Consider the following 24,299-nt stretch of genomic DNA (forward strand, 5'->3'; position numbering starts at 1 on the left):
GGGGGCATCTACTGGGGGCATTACTACTGGGGGGGTCATCTATTGGGGGCAAACTCCTAGGGGGCATTACTACTGGGGGCAAACTACTGGGAGGACATTATTACTGGGGGGCATCTACTGGGGGCAAACTACTGGGGGACATTATTACTGGGGGGCATCTACTGGGGGCAAACTACTGGGGTACATTATTACTGGGGGTCAACTACAAAGGGGCTAACTACTGGGGGCATACTACAGGAGGGCATTACTACTGGCGGCGTAACTACAGGGGCATTACTACTTGGGGGCTAAACTACATGGGGGCAAACTACTGGGGGCATAACTACAGGGGCCAAACTACTGGGGGCATACTACAGGAGGGCATTACTACTGGCGGCGTAACTACAGGGGCATTACTACTTGGGGGCTAAACTACATGGGGGCAAACTACTGGGGGCATAACTACAGGGGCCAAACTACTGGGGGCATACTACAGGAGGGCATTACTACTGGCGGCGTAACTACAGGGGCATTACTACTTGGGGGCTAAACTACAGGGGGGCAAACTACTGGGGGATAACTACAGGGGCCAAACTACTGGGGGATAACTACAGGGGCCAAACTACTGGGGGCATTACTACTGGGGGGCTAAACTACAAGGGGGGCATAACTACAGGGGATAAACTACAATGGGGCAAACTACAGGGGGCATTACCACTGGGAGGCTAAATTAAAGGGGTGGGTGTAAACTACTGGGGTCATAACTGCAGGGGCATTACCACTGGGGGCATAACTACTAGGGCGCTAAATGACTGAAGGCATTACTACAGGCAACATTACTACTGGGGGCAATACGAGCATTGCATAAGGGGCACCACTACTATGGGGTCTATATAACGGGCACTACCAGTACACTGGACATTGCATAATGAGCGCTACAACTGTGGGCATTGTATAAGAAGCGCCACCTCACATGCACCGAAGCCGCACGCAAATGTACTTGCCCCTTCTATGGTGCCCCCCCTATCATTTTCTTCTGGATCCGCCCCTGAACTCACCCATGTAGACAAGGGGGGCAGGATGCTGTTGTGATGGTATGTAAATGCTGGCAACGGTATGAGCAGGGGCGCTTTAAGAGAGGAGGAGGCCCAGGTGCAGCCTCCTCCGTTCGAACCCACTCCTCTCTGCCGGCAGCGCTGAGAGTCTGAGCAATAGAGCGCTCAGACTCTACTATGCATGCGCAGATCTCCAGGAAAATGGCGTGGCGGCCATTTTCCCTGAGATTTCTCTACTGCGCATGCGTAGAACTCCGTGAAAATGGCCGCTGGGCAATTTTCACAGAGTTTTAATACCGCCGTTGGGATCACACAGACACAGTAGGAGAGTGAGGGTGTTTGAGTGTTGGGATCACAAAGACACAGTAGGAGAGTGAGGGTGTATGAGTGTTGGGATTACACAGACACAGTAGGAGAGTGGGGGTGAAAAGTCTTGGAATCACACACATATACAGTAGGAGAGTAAGGGTGTATGAGTGTTGTGATCACACAGACACAGTAGGAGAGTGGGGGTGTAGAGTGTTGGGATCACACAGACAAAGTGGGAAAGTGGGGGTGTAGAGTGGTCATGGGCAAAGTGATTCACTGAACTGAGTTGAGACACATGACTCAGTTCAGTGAAGTATCTCGAGTCAGTGTCTCGGCACATGAGTCATGACTCATTTGTATTTTAATGTATTGCAGAGACTGCACATGGGGGGTCATTCTGAGTTGTTCGCTCGTTATTTTTTTCTCGCAAGGGAGCGATTAGTCGCTAATGCGCATGCGCAATGTCCGCAGTGCGACTGCGCCAAGTAAATTTGCTATGCAGTTAGGTATTTTTCTCACGGCATTACAAGGTTTTTTCTTCGTTCTGGTGATCGTAATATGATTGACAGGAAGTGGGTGTTTCTGGGCGGAAACTGGCCGTTTTATGGGAGTGTGTGAAAAAACGCTACCGTTTCTGGGAAAAACGCGGGAGTGGCTGGAGAAACGGAGGAGTGTCTGGGCGAACGCTGGGTGTGTTTGTGATGTCAAACCAGGAACGACAAGCACTGAACTGATCGCACTGGAAGAGTAAGTCTCGAGCTACTCAGAAACTGCACAGAGAAGTCTTTTCGCAATATTGCGAATCTTTCGTTCGCAATTTTGATAAGCTAAGATTCACTCCCAGTAGGCGGCGGCTTAGCGTGTGCATAGCTGCTAAAAGCAGCTTGCGAGCGAACAACTCGGAATGACCCCCATGAATCAGTGAGTTGCCAGTGCTGGCAGATCAGTGCTGGACTCATGGAGGGAGTTCAGCTGCAGTGATTGTGCAGTGCATCTGGGGGAGCAGCTGCTTGTGCACTGATTGTTAATAATATATTAACATAGATTCACTGTTATGTTGATATATTATTAATAACCACTTATTGCATACTAGTTACAGAATATGACATTACTTCTGGTTGAGGAGAGAAAGCTTACCAGCCATGAAACACATCATTCAGTCTGTAACTAAACCAAATAAAATTTTTATTTTTTATTTTGCATACTTTGCTAATTGGATGATTTTAGGTGGGCTTGGATTCATTATATTATCCACTATCTAGCCTCCAGGGAGTTTGCCACCCACAATCACACTGAGCAGGATCAGTGAGCACTGAGCTGAGAGCCCTGTACCACAGGGGCTCCACCTCCTGCAGGCTTATGGTGCATGAATCAGATCCATCCACTGAGTCACTGAGTCTACACAGTGGGGGTCATTCCGAGTTGTTCGCTCGCAAGCTGCTTTTAGCAGCTTTGCACACGCTAAGCCGCCGCCTACTGGGAGTGAATCTTAGCTTATCAAAATTGCGAACGAAAGATTCGCAATATTGCGATAAGACATCTCTGTGCAGTTTCTGAGTAGCTCCAGACTTACTCGGCATCTGCGATCAGTTCAGTGCTTGTCGTTCCTGGTTTGACGTCACAAACACACCCAGCGTTCGCCCAGACACTCCTCCATTTCTCCAGCCACTCCCACGTTTTTCCCAGAAACGGTAGCGTTTTTTCGCACACTCCCATAAAACGGACAGTTTCCGCCCAGTAACACCCACTTCCTGTCAATCACATTACGATCACCAGAACGAGGAAAAATCCGTGAGTAAAATTCCTAACTGCATAGCAAATTTACTTGGCGCAGTCGCAGTGCGGACATTGCGCATGCGCACTAAGCGGAAAATCGCTGCGATGCGAAGAAATTTACCGAGCGAACAACTCGGAATGACCCCCTGTGTACAAATGTCTCAACTCACTGGCAGACTCAGGATGAATCATGATTCATGAAATGGATCAGACACAGCAGCAGAGCACTCACTGACTGGTGAGTCGTGACTGCTCCCTCCCCCCTCCCACTGGGTGTCACCTGGTATAGCCTCTGGCCAATCAGAGCTAAAGACACTCAGCAGAAGACACTGACTGAAGGACACACTGAGTTTCCTCCCTCTGAGAGAGGCTACTGCTGCAGCTGTCTCCACTCATTAAACAGTGAGTGACTCGAATCATTCACACTTCCTGATGATTCGAGTCACTGTGTTGAGACAGTGAGTCAGTAGCCATCTCTAGTGTAGAGTGTTGGTCTCACACAGACACAGTAGGAGAGTGAGGGTTTATGAGTGTTGGGATGACACAGACACAGTAGGAGAGTGGGGGTGTAGAGTGTTTGGATCACACCCATACTGTATACAGTAGGAGAGTGAGGGTGCAGAGTGTTGGGATCACACAGACACAGTGAGAAAGTGGGGGTGTAGATTGTTGGGGTCACACACAGACAGTAGGAGAGTGGGGGTGTAGAGTGTTGGGGTCATACACAGACAGTAGGAGAGTGGGGGTGTAGAGTGTTGGGATCACACACAGACACAGGAGGGTAAATTTACTAAGATGGGAGTTCTATTTAAGATGGGCTGTTGCCCATAGCAACCAATCAGATTCTACTTCTCATTTATCTAGCACCCTCTAGCGGATAATACCTGGAATCTGATTGGTTACTCTGGGCAACATCCCATTTTAAATAGAACTCCCATCTTAGTAAATTTACCCCCGTAGGAGAGTGGGGGTGTATGAATGTTGTGATCACACAAACACAGTAGTAGAGTGAGTGTGTAGAGTGTTGGGATCACACAGACACAGTGGGAAAGTGGGGGTGTAGAGTGTTGGGGTCACGCACAGACAGTAGGAGAGTGGGGGTGTAGAGTGTTGGGGTCACACATAGACACAGTAGGAGAGTGGGGGTGTAGAATGTTGGGGTCACACACAGACACAGGAGCGTAAATTTACTAAGATGGGAGTTCTATTTAAGATGGGCTGTTGCCCATAGCAACCAATCAGATTCTACTTCTCATTTATCTAGCACCTTCTAGAGGATAATACCTGGAATCTGATTGGTTGCTCTGGGCAACATCCCATCTTAAATAGAACTCCCATCTTAGTAAATTTACCCCCGTAGGAGAGTGGGGGTGTATGAATGTTGGGATCACACAAACACAGTAGGAGAGTGGGGGTGTAGAGTGTTGGGGTCACACACAGACACAGTGGGAAAGTGGGGGTGTAGAGTGTTGGGATCACACAGACACAGCAGGAGAGTGTGGGTGTAGAGTGTTGGGATCACACAGACGCAGTAGGAGAGTGAGGGTGTATGAGTGTTGGGATCACACAGACGCAGTAGGAGAGTGGGGGTGTAGAATGTTGGGATGACACAGTGGGAAAGTGGGGGTGTAGAGTGTTGGGATCACACAGACACAGCAGGAGAGTGTGGGTGTAGAGTGTTGGGATCACACAGACGCAGTAGGAGAGTGAGGGTGTATGAGTGTTGGGATCACACAGACGCAGTAGGAGAGTGGGTGTGTAGAATGTTGGGATGACACAGTGGGAAAGTGGGGGTGTAGAGTGTTGGGATCACACAGACACAGCAGGAGAGTGTGGGTGTAGAGTGTTGGGATCACACAGACGCAGTAGGAGAGTGAGGGTGTATGAGTGTTGGGGTCACACACAGACACAGTGGGAAAGTGGGGGTGTAGAGTGTTGGGATCACACAGACACAGCAGGAGAGTGGGGGTGTAGAGTGTTGGGATCACACAGACACAGCAGGAAAGTGGGGGTGTAGAGTGTTGGGATCACACAGACACAGCAGGAGAGTGTGGGTGTAGAGTGTTGGGATCACACAGACGCAGTAGGAGAGTGAGGGTGTATGAGTGTTGGGATCACACAGACGCAGTAGGAGAGTGGGGGTGTACAGTTTTGGGATCACACACATATACAGTAGGAGAGTGAGGGTGTATGAGTGTTGTGATCACACAGACACAGCAGGCGAGTGGGGGTGTAGAGTGTTGGGATCACACAGACACAGTAGGAGAGTGGGGGTGTAGAGTGTTGGGATCACACAGACACAGTAGGAGAGTGGGGGTGTAGAGTGTTGGGGTCACACAGACACAGTGGGAAAGTGGGGGTGTAGAGTGTTGGGATCACACACATATACAGTAGGAGAGTGGGGGTGTAGAGTGTTGGGATCACACAGACGCAGTAGGAGAGTGGGGGTGCAGAGTGTTGGGATCACACAGACGCAGTAGGAGAGTGGGGGTGTAGAGTGTTGGGATCACACAGACGCAGTAGGAGAGTGAGGGTGTAGAGTGTTGGGATCACACAGACACAGTAGGAGAGTGAGGGTATAGAGTGTTGGGATCACACAGACACAGTAGGAGAGTGAGGGTGTAGAGTGTTGGGATCACACAGACATAGTAGGAGAGTGAGGGTATAGAGTGTTGGGATCACACAGACACAGTAGGAGAGTGAGGGTATAGAGTGTTGGGATCACACAGACACAGCAGGCGAGTGGGGGTGTAGAGTGTTGGGATCACACACAGACAGTAGGAGAGTGGGGGTGTAGAGTGTTGGGATCACACAGACGCAGTAGGAGAGTGGGGGTGCAGAGTGTTGGGATCACACACAGACAGTAGGAGAGTGGGGGTGTAGAGTGTTGGGATCACACAGACACAGTAGGAGAGTGGGGGTGTAGAGTGTTGGGATCACACAGACGCAGTAGGAGAGTGGGGGTGTAGAGTGTTGGGATCACACAGACACAGTAGGAGAGTGGGGGTGTAGAGTGTTGGGATCACACAGACGCAGTAGGAGAGTGTGGGTGTAGAGTGTTGGGATCACACAGACGCAGTAGGAGAGTGGGGGTGCAGAGTGTTGGGATCACACAGACACAGTAGGAGAGTGAGGGTATAGAGTGTTGGGATCACACAGACACAGTAGGAGAGTGAGGGTGTAGAGTGTTGGGATCACACACATACTGTATACAGTAGGAGAGTGAGGGTGTATGAGTGTTCGGATCACACAGACATAGTAGGAGAGTGGGGATCTAGAGTGTTGGGATCACACAGACACAGTAGGAGAGTGTGAGTGTAGAGTGTTGGGATCACACACATACTGTATACAGTAGGAGAGTGAGGGTGTATGAGTGTTCGGATCACACAGACATAGTCGGAGAGTGGGGGTGTAGAGTGTTGGGATCACACAGACACAGTGGGAAAGTGGGGGTGTAGAGTGTTGGGGTCACGCACAGACAGTAGGAGAGTGGGGGTGTAGAGTGTTGGTATCACACAGACACAGTAGTAGAGTGAGGGTGTAGAGTGTTGGGATCACACAGACACAGCAGGAGAGTGAGGGTGTATGAGTGTTCGGATCACACAGACATAGTCGGAGAGTGGGGGTGTAGAGTGTTGGGATCACACAGACACAGTAGTAGAGTGAGGGTGTAGAGTGTTGGGATCACACACATACTGTATACAGTAGGAGAGTGAGGGTGTAGAGTGTTGGGGTCACGCACAGACAGTAGGAGAGTGGGGGTGTAGAGTGTTGGGATCACACAGACACAGTAGTAGAGTGAGGGTGTAGAGTGTTGGGATCACACACATACTGTATACAGTAGGAGAGTGAGGGTGTAGAGTGTTGGGGTCACGCACAGACAGTAGGAGAGTGGGGGTGTAGAGTGTTGGGATCACACAGACACAGTGGGGAAGTGGGGGTGTAGAGTGTTGGGATCACACACAGACACAGTAGGAGAGTGCACGAGACTTGGTACTTGCAAATGTTTACACTGTCCATATTAATTGCGTGCGCGGAATAGCTGATACAGATATACTACGTGATGATCGTGCTAGTTGCTAGCAGTTTGTGATTGTGGATTAACTTCTGACGCTGATAGGTGCTTATTTCCATTGCTGGTTCATATACGAGGGTGGTTCAATAAATAATGTAACAAGATGTCTCATTGTGTAAATGTATTCAACTGGCACATATACGTATAACCGATAGTATGACCTTGGTGCAGATCATGGTTTATCCATAATCCCCATACTTGTCTAAGCATTTGTTCCAACGGTACGCCCAGGCAACTATCCCGGCATAGAAGGAATTAGTGTCAAGCGCCTGAAGCCAGGACATGACGGCTTGCTGAACTTCACCATCGGTTGTGAATCCCCTTACCTCCAGGTGCTTCTTCAGTGGTCCAAAGAGTGGCAATCACTCACGGTGCCAGGTCAGGGCTGTAGGGAGGATGATCCTGTACCTCCCAAGGGTGATCATCTTGAACGTCTGTCCTGCAGTTATCAGTGGCAGTGCACCAAACCTAAACCTGTTTCCGTGACATGACGTTATCACCGTACACCTCGACAAGTTGGCAATGGATTCCAGCTGCTGATGTGCCCATAGACGCAGGAATCTGATCACACTTCGCACCTCAATGTGTGACCTTGTGGCAGATGTATTAAGCCTGGAGAAGGGATGAAGAAGTGATAAGTGGAAGGTGATGACACACCAGCCAATCAGCTCCTAACTGTCATTTTTCAAATCCATAATGATTGGCTGGTGCGTTATCACCTTCCACTTATCACTTCTTTATCCCTTCTCCAGGTTAATACATCTGCCCCCATGTTCCCACCAGCCCCATCATCTTACACCTGATGTTGGGACAGTATGACTGATATGAGGCGCAGTCTATTGGCCATTAGGGGGAGCAGTGGTCTACCTGCTCCGGCCTGGCGGGAACTTGTTGCACCACCCTCATATGCTATGATTCTCTGTACATTACTTTAGAATATATTTTTTGCTACTTTCATTGTCAATGAAGATTTTTTTGTACAAAACAAATATGTGGAAATGGCACTAGTTTCCGACGTATATGTATTAAATAGGGAATGTTGTGTTTATTTATTTATTTTTATCAATTTATTTTATGCTATTTATTGCCATTAGCTGCATAACCTTTACCAACCCCCTTGTGTTCCCCAGTAAGAACTAATAGGTTTAATTTTGGATCGAGGGAATTGAGCAACTTACGTGTCCACTCTTCCCCGTCATCTCTGTACATACTGATATATGTGATAAATCTTCCCCATGTATGTAATGTATTATACAGTCTCATGGATGTGTCTGTATTCCTCCCCCAGAAAGGAGGTGGAACCCTTATCAATAACATGAAAAACCGGACACACCCCACAGTCAAGAACATGCTGAGATATGTAAGAGTATTTCTGCTGCAAATGTCAAATAAGACTGCTCAGCTGTCCACATTATCTGTCTTCCTGTCATCTCAGGCTAAAGGACAAGCCAAAACAGGTCTGCAAGGAATGAAGAGACGTATAAAACCCAAGGTACACGCTCACAATGTAACACCTAAAGCTTCTCCCAGCATCTTCCGGGGCAGTGCTTCCCGAATTCAATCCAGGTTTTAGGGACCATAGTCAGTTTGATTTAACGGTCTATGCCAGTGGTTTCCAAACTTTTTGGAATCACGGCGCCCTAGAATATCAAAAACATTTTCACGGCACCCCTAGGCCAAAAGTTTCTTATTGAGAAATTTAGAAAGAAATATTACATTAAGTAGATCGCGTTTATATGTCATCCTTAGGGTCAGTTGTGTGGTGAGGGATAAGATTTGCTTCTGTTTGGCCACATATTTTATGACTGGCAGCCACCAGCACTGGTTTTGCCTATTATATTGACCATGAATAATTTGAATTGGTCCTGGACCACCAACCCAGGGCACCCCTGCAAGTGTGCCGAGGCACCCCAGGGAGCCACGGCACACAGTTTGGGAACCTCTGGTCTATGCTCAAGTATGGATAGCTCAAACTCTGAACTGTTAGAGTGCCCTGAGGAATGAGTTTGGGAATCCCTGATCTGGTGTCTTATCACTGCAGGTTTCAAGTCTTTTGGCTTCCTCCAAATGATTGCTTTATAACTTTCACTAATGCGCTTTTAATTAGGGCCAGAGCATGTTGTGGCATTCAGACATCATCTCCTGCTCACCCAGGGTGACACCATGGCTAGCTAGTTAGATCATCAGATGGTTTGCAGAAGGATTATAACAACAGTCTTAGCAGCCCCTCTCAGCTGCTGGGCCACGTGCAGCTACCACTCACGTTGCCCTAAGCCCTGCTCCCCTCTGCCGTCTTCTCTAAGATCTGCACGCACAAGAGAATAGCGCACTGTCCATGGTCAGTAGGGAGTTTCCTACTGTCTGGCCACCAACTCCATGCAGAAAAAAAAGAAAATGCAGGTGCACACTCTAAGTACTAAGATGACTGATAATTGAAACAATTATAACAAACTCTACAGTTAGCTTGGAGTACAAAATAAGTTTATTGGCACATGTTTGGCAAAAAATGCATGCCCACCTACCACGTCAAGGTGAACCCCATCAGATGGGTCCCTACATCATTAATGCTAGCACATTATATCAAATGATCTAGGACTTACCTATAATAATTTTGCTAGAGGGCCTACAATTTCCTAGTTACACCCCTGGATCACAAAATGGGCAGTCATATCATAAATCTGAATGTTTACAGAGAATGTGCCCGGAAGTGTGGTCCTGTATACTTGTGTGACTGTGTAAGCAGGAACATGGGTGCATGTGACAGGGCCAGTGTCTCATGATGTGAAGAAAGGAATTAGGTAGTGGAAACAGCAGGGTCCTCCCAACAGCACAGTAGTAATGACATTCTTCTGTCAAAGTGGAAGTAGTGATGTCAGACGAAATACTATATGAAACAAGGTTCATTCATCCAACTGTTTCAGCCATGTCAAGAATAAACTATCCATGACTCAGCCATGTTTGTTTCTGGCTGGCATTTTGACCTGTGTTCCACACCAGGAACAGCATCCGCTTCAGCGTTTGGGTTCATTCAAAGCTGACCGAAGTCCTACCCAGAACCACGAGAGGCTGCAGAACCGGATGCCCATCACAGAGCACTTTGGACAGGTAAGACAAAGTGGCAGTGTGGTTGGGAGGTTTATAGCATACAGAATAGAAGATTCATTGCCCCATCAATCAATCAATCAATCAATCAGGATAGTGAGTGATAGATGACAGCATGGGAGACACAGCAACATGAGGAACAGGATATAAGGAAATGACTATGGGGCAGATGTACAAAGCCTTGGAGAGTGGTAAAGTGTAGCGAGATAAAGTACCAGCCAATCAGCTCCTAACTGTCATTTTTCAAAAACAGCCTGTAACATGGCAGTTAGGAGCTGATTGGCTTGTACTTTATTTCTCTCCGCTTATCTCTCTCCAAGGCTTAATAAATAGATCCCTAAGAACACAAAGGGAAAGAGAGAGCATGACAGTGTTTAACTAATGAGAAGCAACAGTGTCCGACATAAAGTAATGTATTGAAACACCTGACTATAGTATGAACCTGTGAAAGTTTTTCCATGATGCATTCCCAAGTCTAAATAAATCTGTCTCTCTGTGAGATTTACTAAAGCTTCTAAATCAGATAAGTGGTGGTGTTTTCCATAGCAACCAATCAGAGTATGGCTATCATTTTCTAGGCTGCAATAGAGAAATTATAGCTAGAATCTGATTGGTTGTTTAGTAAATCTACCTGTAAGTCTCAGTTACGTATGTGCAGTGTAGATACCGCTGTGTGACACCAGGCCCCTATGGGGAAGATGTATTAAGCCTGGAGAAGTGATAAAGCAGTGATAAGTGCAAGGTGATAATGCACCAGCCAATCATCTTCTATCAATGGAGTGTAGGCGTGTTCGCGTCATCGTAGCCCGCTCTACAATGACCATTTACCAGCTTTGTACAGCAGGCTATGATGACGCAAGTTCGTGTCATTGCCCCGCCCACTTGCTATAGATAAGCGGTGGCTGCAGGGGTGTACGAGCGGCTGGAGGAGCTGGTCATCTGGCATAAACACGCTCTGGGAGACTTACCCTCCTTTCCGGTGGGGGGGGGGGGGGGGGGGGGGGGGAGTGAAACGCGATTTTCGTGAGCTTCCCGGTCGTTCCGGGAGGGTAGGCAAGTATATTTACACAAATGAATGTGGTTTCATGGGCAACCAAGTAGGTTTATAGGGCAAGAAAACAGGTGGGTATACCAGCGCTGGCTGAATTACATAAATAATGAATGGACGGTTGGTTTAAAATTAGAATAATCTGAATTTATTATCTAAAATAAATTCTAAGAGAATAAAATTCCTTCTCTAAAATATGCAGATGCAAAAATAATAAAGAGTACATGGATTATTGCCACCAATAGAGGAGCAGGTGTCCAAAAGTGTGCCAGCATGCTACTGAGGAAGCTGGATGCTCTGGAACCAGCGTAACGCGTAGAGCTTGAGCCTTTCCACTCTGCTGTGATTTTAACTCCTGCTACATCTTGGCACACTCTTGGACACCTGCTCCATTTTGGGACTTTGCACTACAGCACTTTAATTCCGGATCATCCCTCCGACCATAATTGGACTCCACTTAAGGCTGATGCTACATCATGGGATTTAAGGCCCTCATTCCGAGTTGATCGCTAGCTGCCGTTGTTTGCTGCGCAGCAATCAGGCTAAAAATCGGCATTTCTGCGCATGCGTATGGCCTGCAGTGCGCACGCCCGACGTACTTTCACAAAAAACTATGCAGTTTCACACAAGGTCGAGCGACTCTCTTTTCTGTCGCTCTGCTGATCGGTGAGTGATTGACATGAATGGGGCGTTTCTGGGAGGTAACTGACCGATTTTGGGGAGTGTGTGGAAAAACGCAGGCGTGTCAGATACAAACGCAGGCGTGCCGGGGGAAACGCAGGTGTGGCTGGCCGAACGCAGGGCGTGTTTGTGACGTCAAAGCAGGAACTAAATAGACTGAAGGTCTGCAGCTACTCAGAAACTGCATGAAAATATTTTGGAGCAGTTCTGCAAACCTTTCGGTCGCACTTCTGCTAAGCTAAGATACACTCCCAGAGGGCGGCGGCTTAGCGTTTGCATTGCTGCTAAAAGCAGCTAGCAAGCGATCAACTCGGAATGAAGGCCTATGCTTCAACATATCCGGTAAACCCATTGCATACCTAGTGACTGTTTACACTGGAAAGTGTCCTAGCCAAGTTTCCTGAACTATACAGGAGTACAGAAGTGGAACTTTTTTGTATTGCAATATACATATACATCTCTATTGGTGGCAAGAATCCATAATAATCAATGTACTGTTTAATATTTTTGCATCTGCATATTTTATAGAAAGGATTTTGTTCTCTTAGTTATTTTAGATAATAAAATCAGATTATTTTAATTTTAAACCAACCGTCCATTCATTATTTATGTAATTCAGCCAGCGCAGGTATGCCCACCTGTTTTCTTGTATTTGCTATGTATTAAGGGATTTTAGACCATCCCTATACCACCTGCTGTTGACAGTGCACTTGTAAATTTTTACCAGGTTTATAGGGCACAATGGCCACGTCTACAGGGGTGCAAGAGTGCTTCACAGTGCCAGATAGGGAGTAAAACAGAAACATGTAGGGTAAACTAAATAAACGTAGACACAAAAACAGAGAGTAAGGGACGAGGCTGAAGTTAGGTTCTTATTCGGCCAGCTTCTTATTCACTTCTTATTCAAGCTCTAGCTTCTTATTCACTTCTTATTCGAGCTCCAGCTTCTTATTCAGATCATTCAGTTTTGCAAGGGTTAACTAGTCTTGGGCCACAAATTTGACCCCTGAATTCAACAGAGCGTGGTCACTTACATATGATCCATTTGTATTTTGCTTGGCCCAACGCTGTTTTGGGCATGAAATACACTGGCAAAGTGGGCACAAACACCATTTTATAAATTGCCATTTTGAATAAGTAGCTGTAGTTTTGCAAGGGTTAACTAGTCTTGGGCCACAAATTTGACACCTGAGACTGGAGGAGGCTGCACAGGAGAGAGCTCTTAGGCCCTGGTCCTTTTCTGAAGCCTGCAGTGTTTCCCCTGGGAGCCTCCCAGGGGAGGATGGATCCTCCTGGGGAGGACGATGATGGCGAGTCCCGGGCTGCTGGTCCCGAAGGAGGCCCCGGGATTTCTGGCCTGCATACAGCCGTGGAAGTTCCAGCATTGGGAGATTCGGTCAGTGTGGCAGCCCCAGTGATTGTGGACCTTGTGAAGAAACAGGATCCCCAACTGGTGACCCCCAAACCACGGGACTCTGGCTCTCCAGGTGAGGAAACCCGGGGGGGTGATATGGCGACGGTATCTGCCTGTGGTGAAGCCGGGGATGCTGTGGTCTCTGATAGCAGCTCAGAATCCTCTATGGATGAATATGAGCCTGGAAGAGTTAAAAACGGAGCAGTCTCGTTTAACCTCTCGTCTTTCCCTCAAGAGAAGGAAACGAAATACTTGTAGCAGTCGTGAGAGAGCTCTCCTAAAGGATGAGATTTGGGAGCTAAGTACTAGCCTGGCTGCAGTAAAGGAAAGAATTAAAGTGCTATGTAATCTGGCTCTTTCTCAGGAGAAAGAAGTGTTGATAAAGTCCTTACCTGAGCAGGATTGTGGGGGCAGTAGCAGGTCGGTCCCAGCAGTTCTTGGCTGCGTCGGCATTGTGTCGTCAGGTTCTGTCTCAAGGGAAAAAGGAGTTGCAGGAATCTCTGCCTGAACAGATGGCGGCCTGGTTCTGGCAAGTTCAGTAGCGGCATCAGAGCCTCCAGTGGAGTGTATGGAGGTGGGAGTCCAGCCTATGGAGAAGGAAGTGGCTGTCGGGAGCTGTGATGGAAGTGATGTTTCTAAGATCGTGCATGATGCTGCAGATATCGTGGAAAGGCCAATGATGGCAGTATCTGGTGGCTTCCAAACGGGGGAGGCGTCTCTCCTGGAGGGAGTGCTGGGTGGTGACGGTGCGGGGGGCGTGGCGGTTGCTGGGGTCTTGGCGGTTGCTGGGGTCTTGGCTGATGCTGGGACTCTTGTGACTGTCGCTGCTCCCTGTGGACTTGTCCCCGAAACGCTCGCCTCTAAAGTTGCAAGTGTGGGTGCGGCGCGGGCCGTGGTTGATGCTGAGGCTGGCCATCCCTGTAAGCCTGCGGTGGCTGGCTCTGGCTTAGTCGCCGTGGTGGCTGAGGGAGGCGGGGCCAAAGACTCATCAGGTATGACATCGCAGGTGACATCATTATCCACATCGATGGGTGTTTCAAAGTATGAAGCGATGCCGAAAGAGGGGCAGAGATTGGCTCAAGGACTGCCAGCTGTAGATAAGAGCAAATTAACCCCTGAAGAAGTTATGTTAGTAGAAACTGTATATGGTAACATGGATATGCCGGTGAGGGCTCTAGCAGCTGTGAATTTGTTTCAGGCGAACCAGGTCAGGATGACTGGTGGGGTGGGGAATGTGGGAATAGGGGCTTGTAGTGGTCTGGCACCTGAAGGGCTCCCTGTAACTCCCTCTGAGGTTAGGCCGGGTGCTGGTTCATATGCTAATTCTTTGGCGGCTCCTGGTCGGCCGAGTGCTGGTCCTCAGTTCGGGGTGAGTGGGGGTCAGCCCATAAAAAGAAGAAATGTGGTGCAGTTCAAATGGGTAGGGGATGGGGAGGCTCCTTCGAAGTAGGAGTTCTTAGGTATGATCTTCTCACTGGGGTTTGAGGCTGCAGATCTTTTTGCATGCATTCACCCAGTGAGAACTCCAGATTTCGACCTGAGCTTCCTCTCCCTGAATGGCCTGCAGGCCTTTGGCTCCCGTTGGGAGAAAAACAAGATGAAGGAACCATATTGTTTTTTCAAAGCCCATACCATCACGAGGCAGGACAGGGTTAAGATCACTGTGTTGGTGCGTAACGAATCACTGCCCCCTGCTGATATTATATATTGGTTGTCTAGGTCTTGTACAGTACTCTCTCCTTTGGTAAAGTTTGATCATACAAGGGGGGTCTGGGGTGGTGCCTATTCGCAGAGCCGGCTATAGGCATAGGCAAACTAGGCAATTGCCTAGGGCATTTGATATGCCTAGGGGCATCAACAGCTTCTGCTGATTAAAATGATATGCGGCATGCCTATATTCTGTGTGTAGCATTTCATATGCAGATACAGCCACAGTCTCACACAGTATATAGGCATGCTGCATATCATTTTAATCAGCAGAAGCTGCTTGTGCATCCTAGCCACATAGCAATGCAAATAAGATGCATTTTAATTAAAAAAAGGTGCCCGACGTTAGCATTGAGGCAAGATTTATGAGGACACATCTGTATCCAAGCAGAGGCAGAGGTCACAGTGTTAGTGGAAGTGTGAGTGTTGTGTGCATGTGAGTGGGTTGGTTGTGCAGTGGTGTTCAGAATAGGTGTAAGAAGCATTATGTGTGTCATGTAAAAATGCATTAATAATGTGCAGCATATGTGTAAGGGGCACTATGTGTGTCACTATGTGTATAAGGGCATTAATAATGTGCGGCATATGTGTAAGGGACATTATGTGTAAAAGGACATTAATAAAGGTTGTCATAATGCATAAGGTAAATTATGTTTATAAGGACATTAATAATGTGTCTCATGTGTAAGGGGCATTACTCTGTTGCATTATGTGTACAAGGTGCTCTACTATGTGGCATTGCATATAGAAAGGGCACTACTGTGTTGTCTAATGTGAATAAAGAGCAATAGGGTGTGGTGTAATGTGAATAAGGAGCAATTCAGTGTGATGTATTATGAATAAGGGGCTCTACTGTGAGGAGTAACGTTTATAAGGTAAAGTGATACTACTGTGGGATGTAATATGAATTATGGAAACTATTGCATGATCAAATGTGAATAAAGTTGCATTACTGTGTGGCGTAATTGGAATTTGGGTTACTATTGTGTGGCCATGCCCCTTGCCAAATGTGCGAACTGTTCCTATTTAAAATATAGGGGGTATAAACACCAAAATAAGGACTGATATGGGTGATGGTGCTGGGAAAGAGGTGCAAGGACAGAGGCGGAACTAGCGGTGGTGCTAGGGGGCACCAGCCAAAATCTTGCCTAGGGCATCATATTGGTTAGGGCCGGCTCTGCCTATTCGGCCTTTGTGAGGTTACACCAGGTAGGGGCTGAGACTAGACAATTACCTTCCGCCGCTTACATTGGCCGTGATCGACTCCAGTGTTTTTACCCTGGGCAACCCAGAACCTGTCATAAGTGTGGTGACTTCCGTCACCTCAGTAGCGATTGTGGGGTGATTAAATGTACTTTGTGTGGCCAGTTGGGGCATGGGTCCCGGGAATGCAGCAAGGTCAGGTGTAATCTTTGCGGTACAGTTGGTCATCCCTACAGTCGATGCCCTAAGGCTTCGCATAATTATAGTGCAGGGGTGGAAGAAGTGGTGCCGGAGGTTGGTCCTGGTCGAGAAAGTAGCGTACCGGATACTGTGCAGCATCAGGACATCTCGAAGAGAATAGAAGATGGTGGGAAAGAGAAGGTTCAGCCTGAAAAGGGGGAGGCATTCTTTCAGATCGTCAATAAAGCGAGGAGGAGGAAGCCTAAAAAAAAGGAGGCAGATTTTATTTGCTCAAATAGGTTCGATGTCCTGTCTTCTTCTGATGATGAAGAAGAGGGGGAGGTGGTCATGGTTGGGGGCAAAGAATTAGTTTTTGTCCCAAATGTCTCAAAAAATAGAAAGCCAAAGCAGGCCTCTAATCTGTCAGTTGCTGGGAAGGAGGTTGTAGCTAAGGATAAACAGGGAAAAATGGGACAAGGTAAAGCCCAAAGCAAAACTAAGCACTTGGAAAGAAATGGTTCTCAGGGGGAGCTGGAGTGGGACCCTGTGGGGATAGAGTTGAGCCAGGCTGTAGGATCCCTGTTAGACGTGGTTGAAGTAGCTCAGTGTCCAGAAGGGGGAAGTCCCTCATTCTTCAGATAAGGTGTTGGTGGTTGATGAAACTCCTGGGTCCCCTGGTGGGGATGGTCCCGGAGGCGGCTCCTTTATTAGTACCCCAAAGGCTCCTGATCCGGATCCTCCCCCGGACGATGTAGTAAAGGTGGAGGGGTGTGTTGTTGGGGAGGGGATTGGTTGGAAGGGGTCAGAGAGTCTACTTAGTGAGACTGTGGTCCCTGTTGCTGATAGTGTGAGTGAGGAGGAGGGGGAGGAGGAAGAGATCTCCCTGTCTGACGAGGATGCTATCCCTTTTGGGGTGGCATGTAAAAGAGTTGGATCCTCGGATGAGGACTCTAAAAGACAAGCAAAGAAAAAGTGAATGGGATCCTACTTCTATAATCCAGGAAACATGGATCCCCAACCTATGCGATGTGCCACCATTAATGTGGCTTCCGTGTTTTCCGAACGTGCTCGTTTCTTGGCCTTTGATTTTTTCAACACGGTTGATGTTGATTTTTTATTTTTGCAGGAGACCAGGATAGATGACCTGGCCACACTTCATCGGGCCAAGGGTCAGTGGAGGCGTGGGCCTTCCTTCTGGTCTCTTGCGGCCGAGCCGTACGGTGGGTTGGCAGTGCTTTTTACTGATATGGTAAACGTGCACAGGATTATAGAATTACAGGTAGGTAGGTGCATGGTTTTGGATGTCAACCTGAGAGGACATGACCTGAGATTAATAAACATCTATGGGCCCCAAACAGCTTGGGACAGGAAATATCTTTTCAGGGAGATAAAACCGTTTCTCTTTACGGCTCGGCAGATCATCTTTGGTGGTGATTTTAACACCGTCATTAGGCCAAAAGATAGGGGAGACACAAAGATGACCCTGGGCTATGATTCCAATTTTTTAGTTAGCATGATTAGAGAGGCTGGTCTGGTCGATGTGCATGTTCGCCATTTCCCAGACCTCACTGGTTTCACCTATCATTGTGGTAGCCGTAGTTCTAGGATAGATAGGTTTTTTGTTAAGCAGTCCTCGAAAACTTTGCCTCCTGAGACAAAGCCAGTAGAGTTCTCCGACCACGTTTTTCTGTGTGTTGCTTTAAACGTCTCAGAAACCCCTCAGAAAGGGCGGGGCCTTTGGCGTTTGAATTCTGGGCTCCTGAAGGAGGAGGGAGTTAGACAGTCCTTTAGAGACTTTTTTCAACTGCAGGAAACACTTCTGGAGGCTGGTTGGAGTAGATCTGAGTGGTGGGAGGAGTGTAAAAAGAGGACTCAAAGGTTTTTTCAAAGGCTGGGTAGCCAGGAGAAACTTGACAAAAAGATGTATCTACCAGAGCCTGAGAAAGGAACTAGATTTCTTGATCTCTGGGCGTGGGGATTGTGGGGAAATCTCCCGGGTGAAGGCTCAGATGAGAGAATATCAGTATGATCGTCTGGCTTCTTTGATTTTGGAGAGGGATTATGGAAAATACCACTCGCCTGATCCCTACCAGAGTTGCAGAAAATCAGTTGATTTGAGGGAGGTCCGGGGCCTGTTTGATGACCAGGGTACTCTTCATGGAGACAGGGAGGGTATTTTGGGAGTCATCAGGTCTTATTACTCCGACCTTTTGTCTGAGCAGCCACTCATTAGAGAGAGGATGGATCGGTTCCTGGGGGAGACACCTGGGCTTGAGCAGCTTGATCCTTCTTTTGACTCTTTGGGGAATGATGTGACAGTGGAGGTGGTCAAGAAGGCTATAGACGGTTTGTCTATAAAAAAAATCTCCAGGCCCAGATGGGTTAACATCTGAATTTTTTAAAGTTTTCTCAGACTTCTTGGCTCCTCATCTTGTAGAGGTATTTAATGAAAGCCTGGATGAGAGAGTGCTCCCTCCCTCTATGAGATCCTCTGCTCTCATATTATTGTCTAAAGGTAAGGACCCAGCCCGTATTGAGAATTGGCGCCCCATCGCTCTTCTCAATACGGACAGAAAGATTCTGGCAAAGGTACTCTTTAATCGGCTGATGGAAGTTTCCGGGCTGTTACTTTCCCCGTCTCAGCATTGCACTGTAAAGGGTCGAAGCACCTTTAGTGCTCTCCTTGGCATCCGGGAGGCCGTGGAGCAATGTCGTGCTGAAAAATGGGGTAAGTATTTGCTGGCATTGGACCAGTCCAAGGCTTTTGACCGGGTTAATCATCAGTACCTGTGGGCTGTGCTGGAAAGGTATGGTCTTCCAGTAAGGGTGGTAGATTGGCTACGTGTCATTTACAATCAGGCTGAGAGCTTCCCGCTTGTCAATGGTTGGGTTGGGCCCACGTTTTCGGTTGACTCGATGTGTCCGTCAGGGGTGTCCCCTGAGCCCCCTTCTGTACGTATTCGCAATTGACCCCTTTGTGCGGAGGATTGAGTGCAGTACTGTTGCAGGGGTGCAGCTGGGCCCTGGGCTACCACTGAGGGTGGCGGCCTACGCGGATGACATTACTGTGGTCGTGTCGTCTGTGGCAGAGGCACGTGACATGGAACGTCTTATCTGCGAGTATTCTGAGGCTTCGTGCTCCAGGATCAATCAGGACAAGTGTGAAGCTTTCTGGATGGGGGAGGAAGGTGACGAGTTTGCCCTTCCGGATAGTCTCCCCTGCGCCAGTCCAGAGATAAAAATTCTAGGTATTAAATTTGGCCGTGGTGATTATGCCACTCAAAATTGGGATAAGAGGCTGGAAGATGCTACTAGAAAGGTGCAGTCCTGGAGAGGGTGGCAGCTCTCTTTCAGGGAAAGGGTTGATTTGTGCAAAACCTACTTGGTTCCGCTTTTCTTGTATGTCAGTTATGTGTGCTTTTTGCCACAATCTTTGTGGACCAAGATGTATTCTTTATTCTTCCTGATGTTATGGGGGAATGGAATGAATCTGGTCAAGAGAGGGATCACATACAGATCGAGGGAACAAGGGGGGCTGTGTATGGTCAACCCTGTAGTGTTTTTCGCTACAACTTTTTTTAAAGCTAAATCTAGGGAGTTTGTTTCTAGAAACTCCCCCTCGATGGGTAGAAAGTTTTAGGGCCTGGGTGTCTCCCTTCCTCGGGTTATGGATGGATGGTGGCCGAGTAAAAACCCTTGGAGTCCGGCATGGCTACCTCCCGATCTACGTTATACTGTGCTTGAAGATGACAAGGCTTTGGGGGCTGGAGGTGTGTGAAGTCAAAAACTTCTCTAGAAGGGAGTTGGAGAGAAGAATGTTACAGACTCACTTCTATGCTCCGCTGTCGTTAAGGGACTGCCCGGGCAGTGTCTGCTCAGATGGGTTGTCTTGTCTCTGATTAATTCTCAGAGAATCCCACTGAAGTTCAGAGATATTGCCTGGCTTTCCTTCCAAGGGAGACTTTATGTGCGGGGTAATCTCAAGTGCCGATGATCGTGGTTGCCCACGTGAGGAATGTCTAGGGGAGGAGGAGACAATGGACCACTTCCTCCTTGAGTGTCCCTTCAATATAAAGGTTTGTAAAGCGGTTTCAAGGGCCTTACGCATCCCGTGCCTTTCGGGGCATAGTTACCCTGAGTGGGTTTATGGGACGTTCAAAGGGTATAAAGGATATGATTTAACCACAATTTTTTTAGTTAGTTTAGCAGTTAGGTTTCACACCATGTGCACGGTGTCAGGTTTCCCTCAGAGCAAAGGTCCTCCCCTGTGAAGTGGTGGTGGGAAATATTCTACACGAGATTAGGGGGATGATGGATATGGACAGGAGGAGGTTGGATGCTGTCGAGTGGTCCAGGCTCTGGTGCCACTTGAAACCCCCTTGAGTGGGTAGCAGAAATCATTTTCTTGTTCATCTTTTGGCTTTCTGTTCTTCACCTCCCCGTAGATTTTCTTTTTCTGGTTCTTTTGTTGAGACGGTTTACATGTGGCTAAAAGGTTTCATTCATTTTTTCATTGCTTCTGGTTATGATGTGTATTGTTTGTATAGTAGGTTGGTTTTGTCTAGATGATATATGTTAAGCTGTACTGGCAGTATGTGCAGCCATGCAAGCTTTGTTGATTTCTGTTTGGTTAGCTAGACAACAATTCAGTGTATACTGTGTGTCTTGTTTTATGAATTTTACCATATATATATAATATATGTTGCAATTTTCTTAATAAAAAGATACCCACTTGTATTTTGCTTGGCCCAACACTGTTTTGGGCATGAAATACACCGGCAAAGTGGGCACAAACACCATTATATAAATAGCCATTTTGAATAAGTAGCTGTAGTTTTGCAAGGGTTAACTAGTCTTGGGCCACAAATATGACACCTGAAATCAACAAAGCATGGTCACTTACATATGACCCACTTGTATTTTGCTTGGCCCAACGCTGTTTTGGGCATGAAATACACTGGCAAAGTGGGCACACACACTATATTTTACCATTTTGAATAAGTAGCTGTAGTTTTGCAAGGGTTAACTAGTATTGGGCCACAAATTTGACCCCTGAAATCAACAGAGCGTGGTCACTTGCATATGACTCGCTTGTATTTTTTCTAGAGATGAGCGGGTTCGGTTTCTCTGAATCCGAACCCGCCAGAACTTCATGTTTTTTTTCACGGGTCCGAGCGACTCGGATCTTCCCGCCTTGCTCGGTTAACCCGAGCGCGCCCGAACGTCATCATGACGCTGTCGGATTCTCGCGAGGCTCGGATTCTATCGCGAGACTCGGATTCTATATAAGGAGCCGCGCGTCGCCGCCATTTTCACACGTGCATTGAGATTGATAGGGAGAGGACGTGGCTGGCGTCCTCTCCGTTTAGAATTAGAATAGATTAGAGAGACACTTGATTTACTAATTTTGGGGAGCATTAGGAGTACTCAGTAGTGTACAGTGCAGAGTTTTGCTGATAGTGACCAGTGACCACCACTTTTATTTATAATCCGTTCTCTGCCTGAAAAAAGCGATACACAGCACACAGTGACTCAGTCACATACCATATCTGTGTGCACTGCTCAGGCTCAGGCCAGTGTGCTGCATCATCTATTATCTATATATAATATTATATATATCTGTCTGACTGCTCAGCTCACACAGCTTATAATTGTGGGGGAGACTGGGGAGCACTACTGCAGTGCCAGTTATAGGTTATAGCAGGAGCCAGGAGTACATAATATATTATATAGTGAGTGACCACCAGACACACAGTGCAGTTTATTTAATATATCCGTTCTCTGCCTGAAAAAAGCGATACACACAGTGACTCAGTCAGTCACATACCATATCTGTGTGCACTGCTCAGGCTCAGGCCAGTGTGCTGCATCATCTATATATATTATATATCTGTCTGACTGCTCAGCTCACACAGCTTATAATTGTGGGGGAGACTGGGGAGCACTACTGCAGTGCCAGTTATAGGTTATAGCAGGAGCCAGGAGTACATAATATTATATTAAAATTAAACAGTGCACACTTTTGCTGCAGGAGTGCCACTGCCAGTGTGACTAGTGACCTGACCACCAGTATATAATATTAGTAGTATACTATCTCTTTATCAACCAGTCTATATTAGCAGCAGACACAGTACAGTGCGGTAGTTCACGGCTGTGGCTACCTCTGTGTCGGCACTCGGCAGCCCGTCCATAATTGTATATACCACCTAACCGTGGTTTTTTTTTCTTTCTTTATACATACATACTAGTTACGAGTATACTATCTCTTTATCAACCAGTCTATATATTAGCAGCAGACACAGTACAGTGCGGTAGTTCACGGCTGTGGCTACCTCTGTGTCGGCACTCGGCAGCCCGTCCATAATTGTATATACCACCTAACCGTGTTTTTTTTTTTCTTTCTTTATACATACATACTAGTTACGAGTATACTATCTCTTTATCAACCAGTCTATATTAGCAGCAGACACAGTACAGTGCGGTAGTTCACGGCTGTGGCTACCTCTGTGTCGGCACTCGGCAGCCCGTCCATAATTGTATATACCACCTAACCGTGGTTTTTTTTTCTTTCTTTATACATACATACTAGTTACGAGTATACTATCTCTTTATCAACCAGTCTATATATTAGCAGCAGACACAGTACAGTGCGGTAGTTCACGGCTGTGGCTACCTCTGTGTCGGCACTCGGCAGCCCGTCCATAATTGTATATACCACCTAACCGTGGTTTTTTTTTCTTTCTTTATACATACATACTAGTTACGAGTATACTATCTCTTTATCAACCAGTCTATATTAGCAGCAGACACAGTACAGTGCGGTAGTTCACGGCTGTGGCTACCTCTGTGTCGGCACTCGGCAGCCCGTCCATAATTGTATATACCACCTAACCGTGGTTTTTTTTTCTTTCTTTATACATACATACTAGTTACGAGTATACTATCTCTTTATCAACCAGTCTATATATTAGCAGCAGACACAGTACAGTGCGGTAGTTCACGGCTGTGGCTACCTCTGTGTCGGCACTCGGCAGCCCGTCCATAATTGTATATACCACCTAACCGTGGTTTTTTTTTCTTTCTTTATACATACATACTAGTTACGAGTATACTATCTCTTTATCAACCAGTCTATATATTAGCAGCAGACACAGTACAGTGCGGTAGTTCACGGCTGTGGCTACCTCTGTGTCGGCACTCGGCAGCCCGTCCATAATTGTATATACCACCTAACCGTGGTTTTTTTTTCTTTCTTTATACATACATACTAGTTACGAGTATACTATCTCTTTATCAACCAGTCTATATATTAGCAGCAGACACAGTACAGTGCGGTAGTTCACGGCTGTGGCTACCTCTGTGTCGGCACTCGGCAGCCCGTCCATAATTGTATATACCACCTAACCGTGGTTTTTTTTTCTTTCTTTATACATACATACTAGTTACGAGTATACTATCTCTTTATCAACCAGTCTATATTAGCAGCAGACACAGTACAGTGCGGTAGTTCACAGCTGTGGCTACCTCTGTGTCGGCACTCGGCAGCCCGTCCATAATTGTATACTAGTATCCAATCCATCCATCTCCATTGTTTACCTGAGGTGCCTTTTAGTTGTGCCTATTAAAATATGGAGAACAAAAATGTTGAGGTTCCAAAATTAGGGAAAGATCAAGATCCACTTCCACCTCGTGCTGAAGCTGCTGCCACTAGTCATGGCCGAGACGATGAAATGCCAGCAACGTCGTCTGCCAAGGCCGATGCCCAATGGC

General features: G+C 47.2%; 1 protein-coding gene across 2 annotated transcripts in view; it reads left to right on the forward strand.

Annotated features, from left to right (window-relative positions):
* LOC134936135 (DENN domain-containing protein 1B-like) overlaps positions 1-24,299 on the forward strand; it is a 140,921-nt gene that overhangs the window by 73,985 nt on the left and 42,637 nt on the right. Inside the window, exons 17-19 of one of the 2 annotated variants that reach the window (XM_063931051.1) lie at positions 8,483-8,554; positions 8,630-8,686; positions 10,192-10,299. In XM_063931051.1, coding sequence (XP_063787121.1) covers positions 8,483-8,554; positions 8,630-8,686; positions 10,192-10,299 — 237 coding nt within the window. The remainder of the gene's footprint in view (positions 1-8,482; positions 8,555-8,629; positions 8,687-10,191; positions 10,300-24,299) is intronic. The other variant, XM_063931052.1, reaches the window with a different exon arrangement.

Source organism: Pseudophryne corroboree, chromosome 6 (assembly GCF_028390025.1).
Source record: "Pseudophryne corroboree isolate aPseCor3 chromosome 6, aPseCor3.hap2, whole genome shotgun sequence".
NCBI lineage: Eukaryota > Metazoa > Chordata > Amphibia > Anura > Myobatrachidae > Pseudophryne > Pseudophryne corroboree.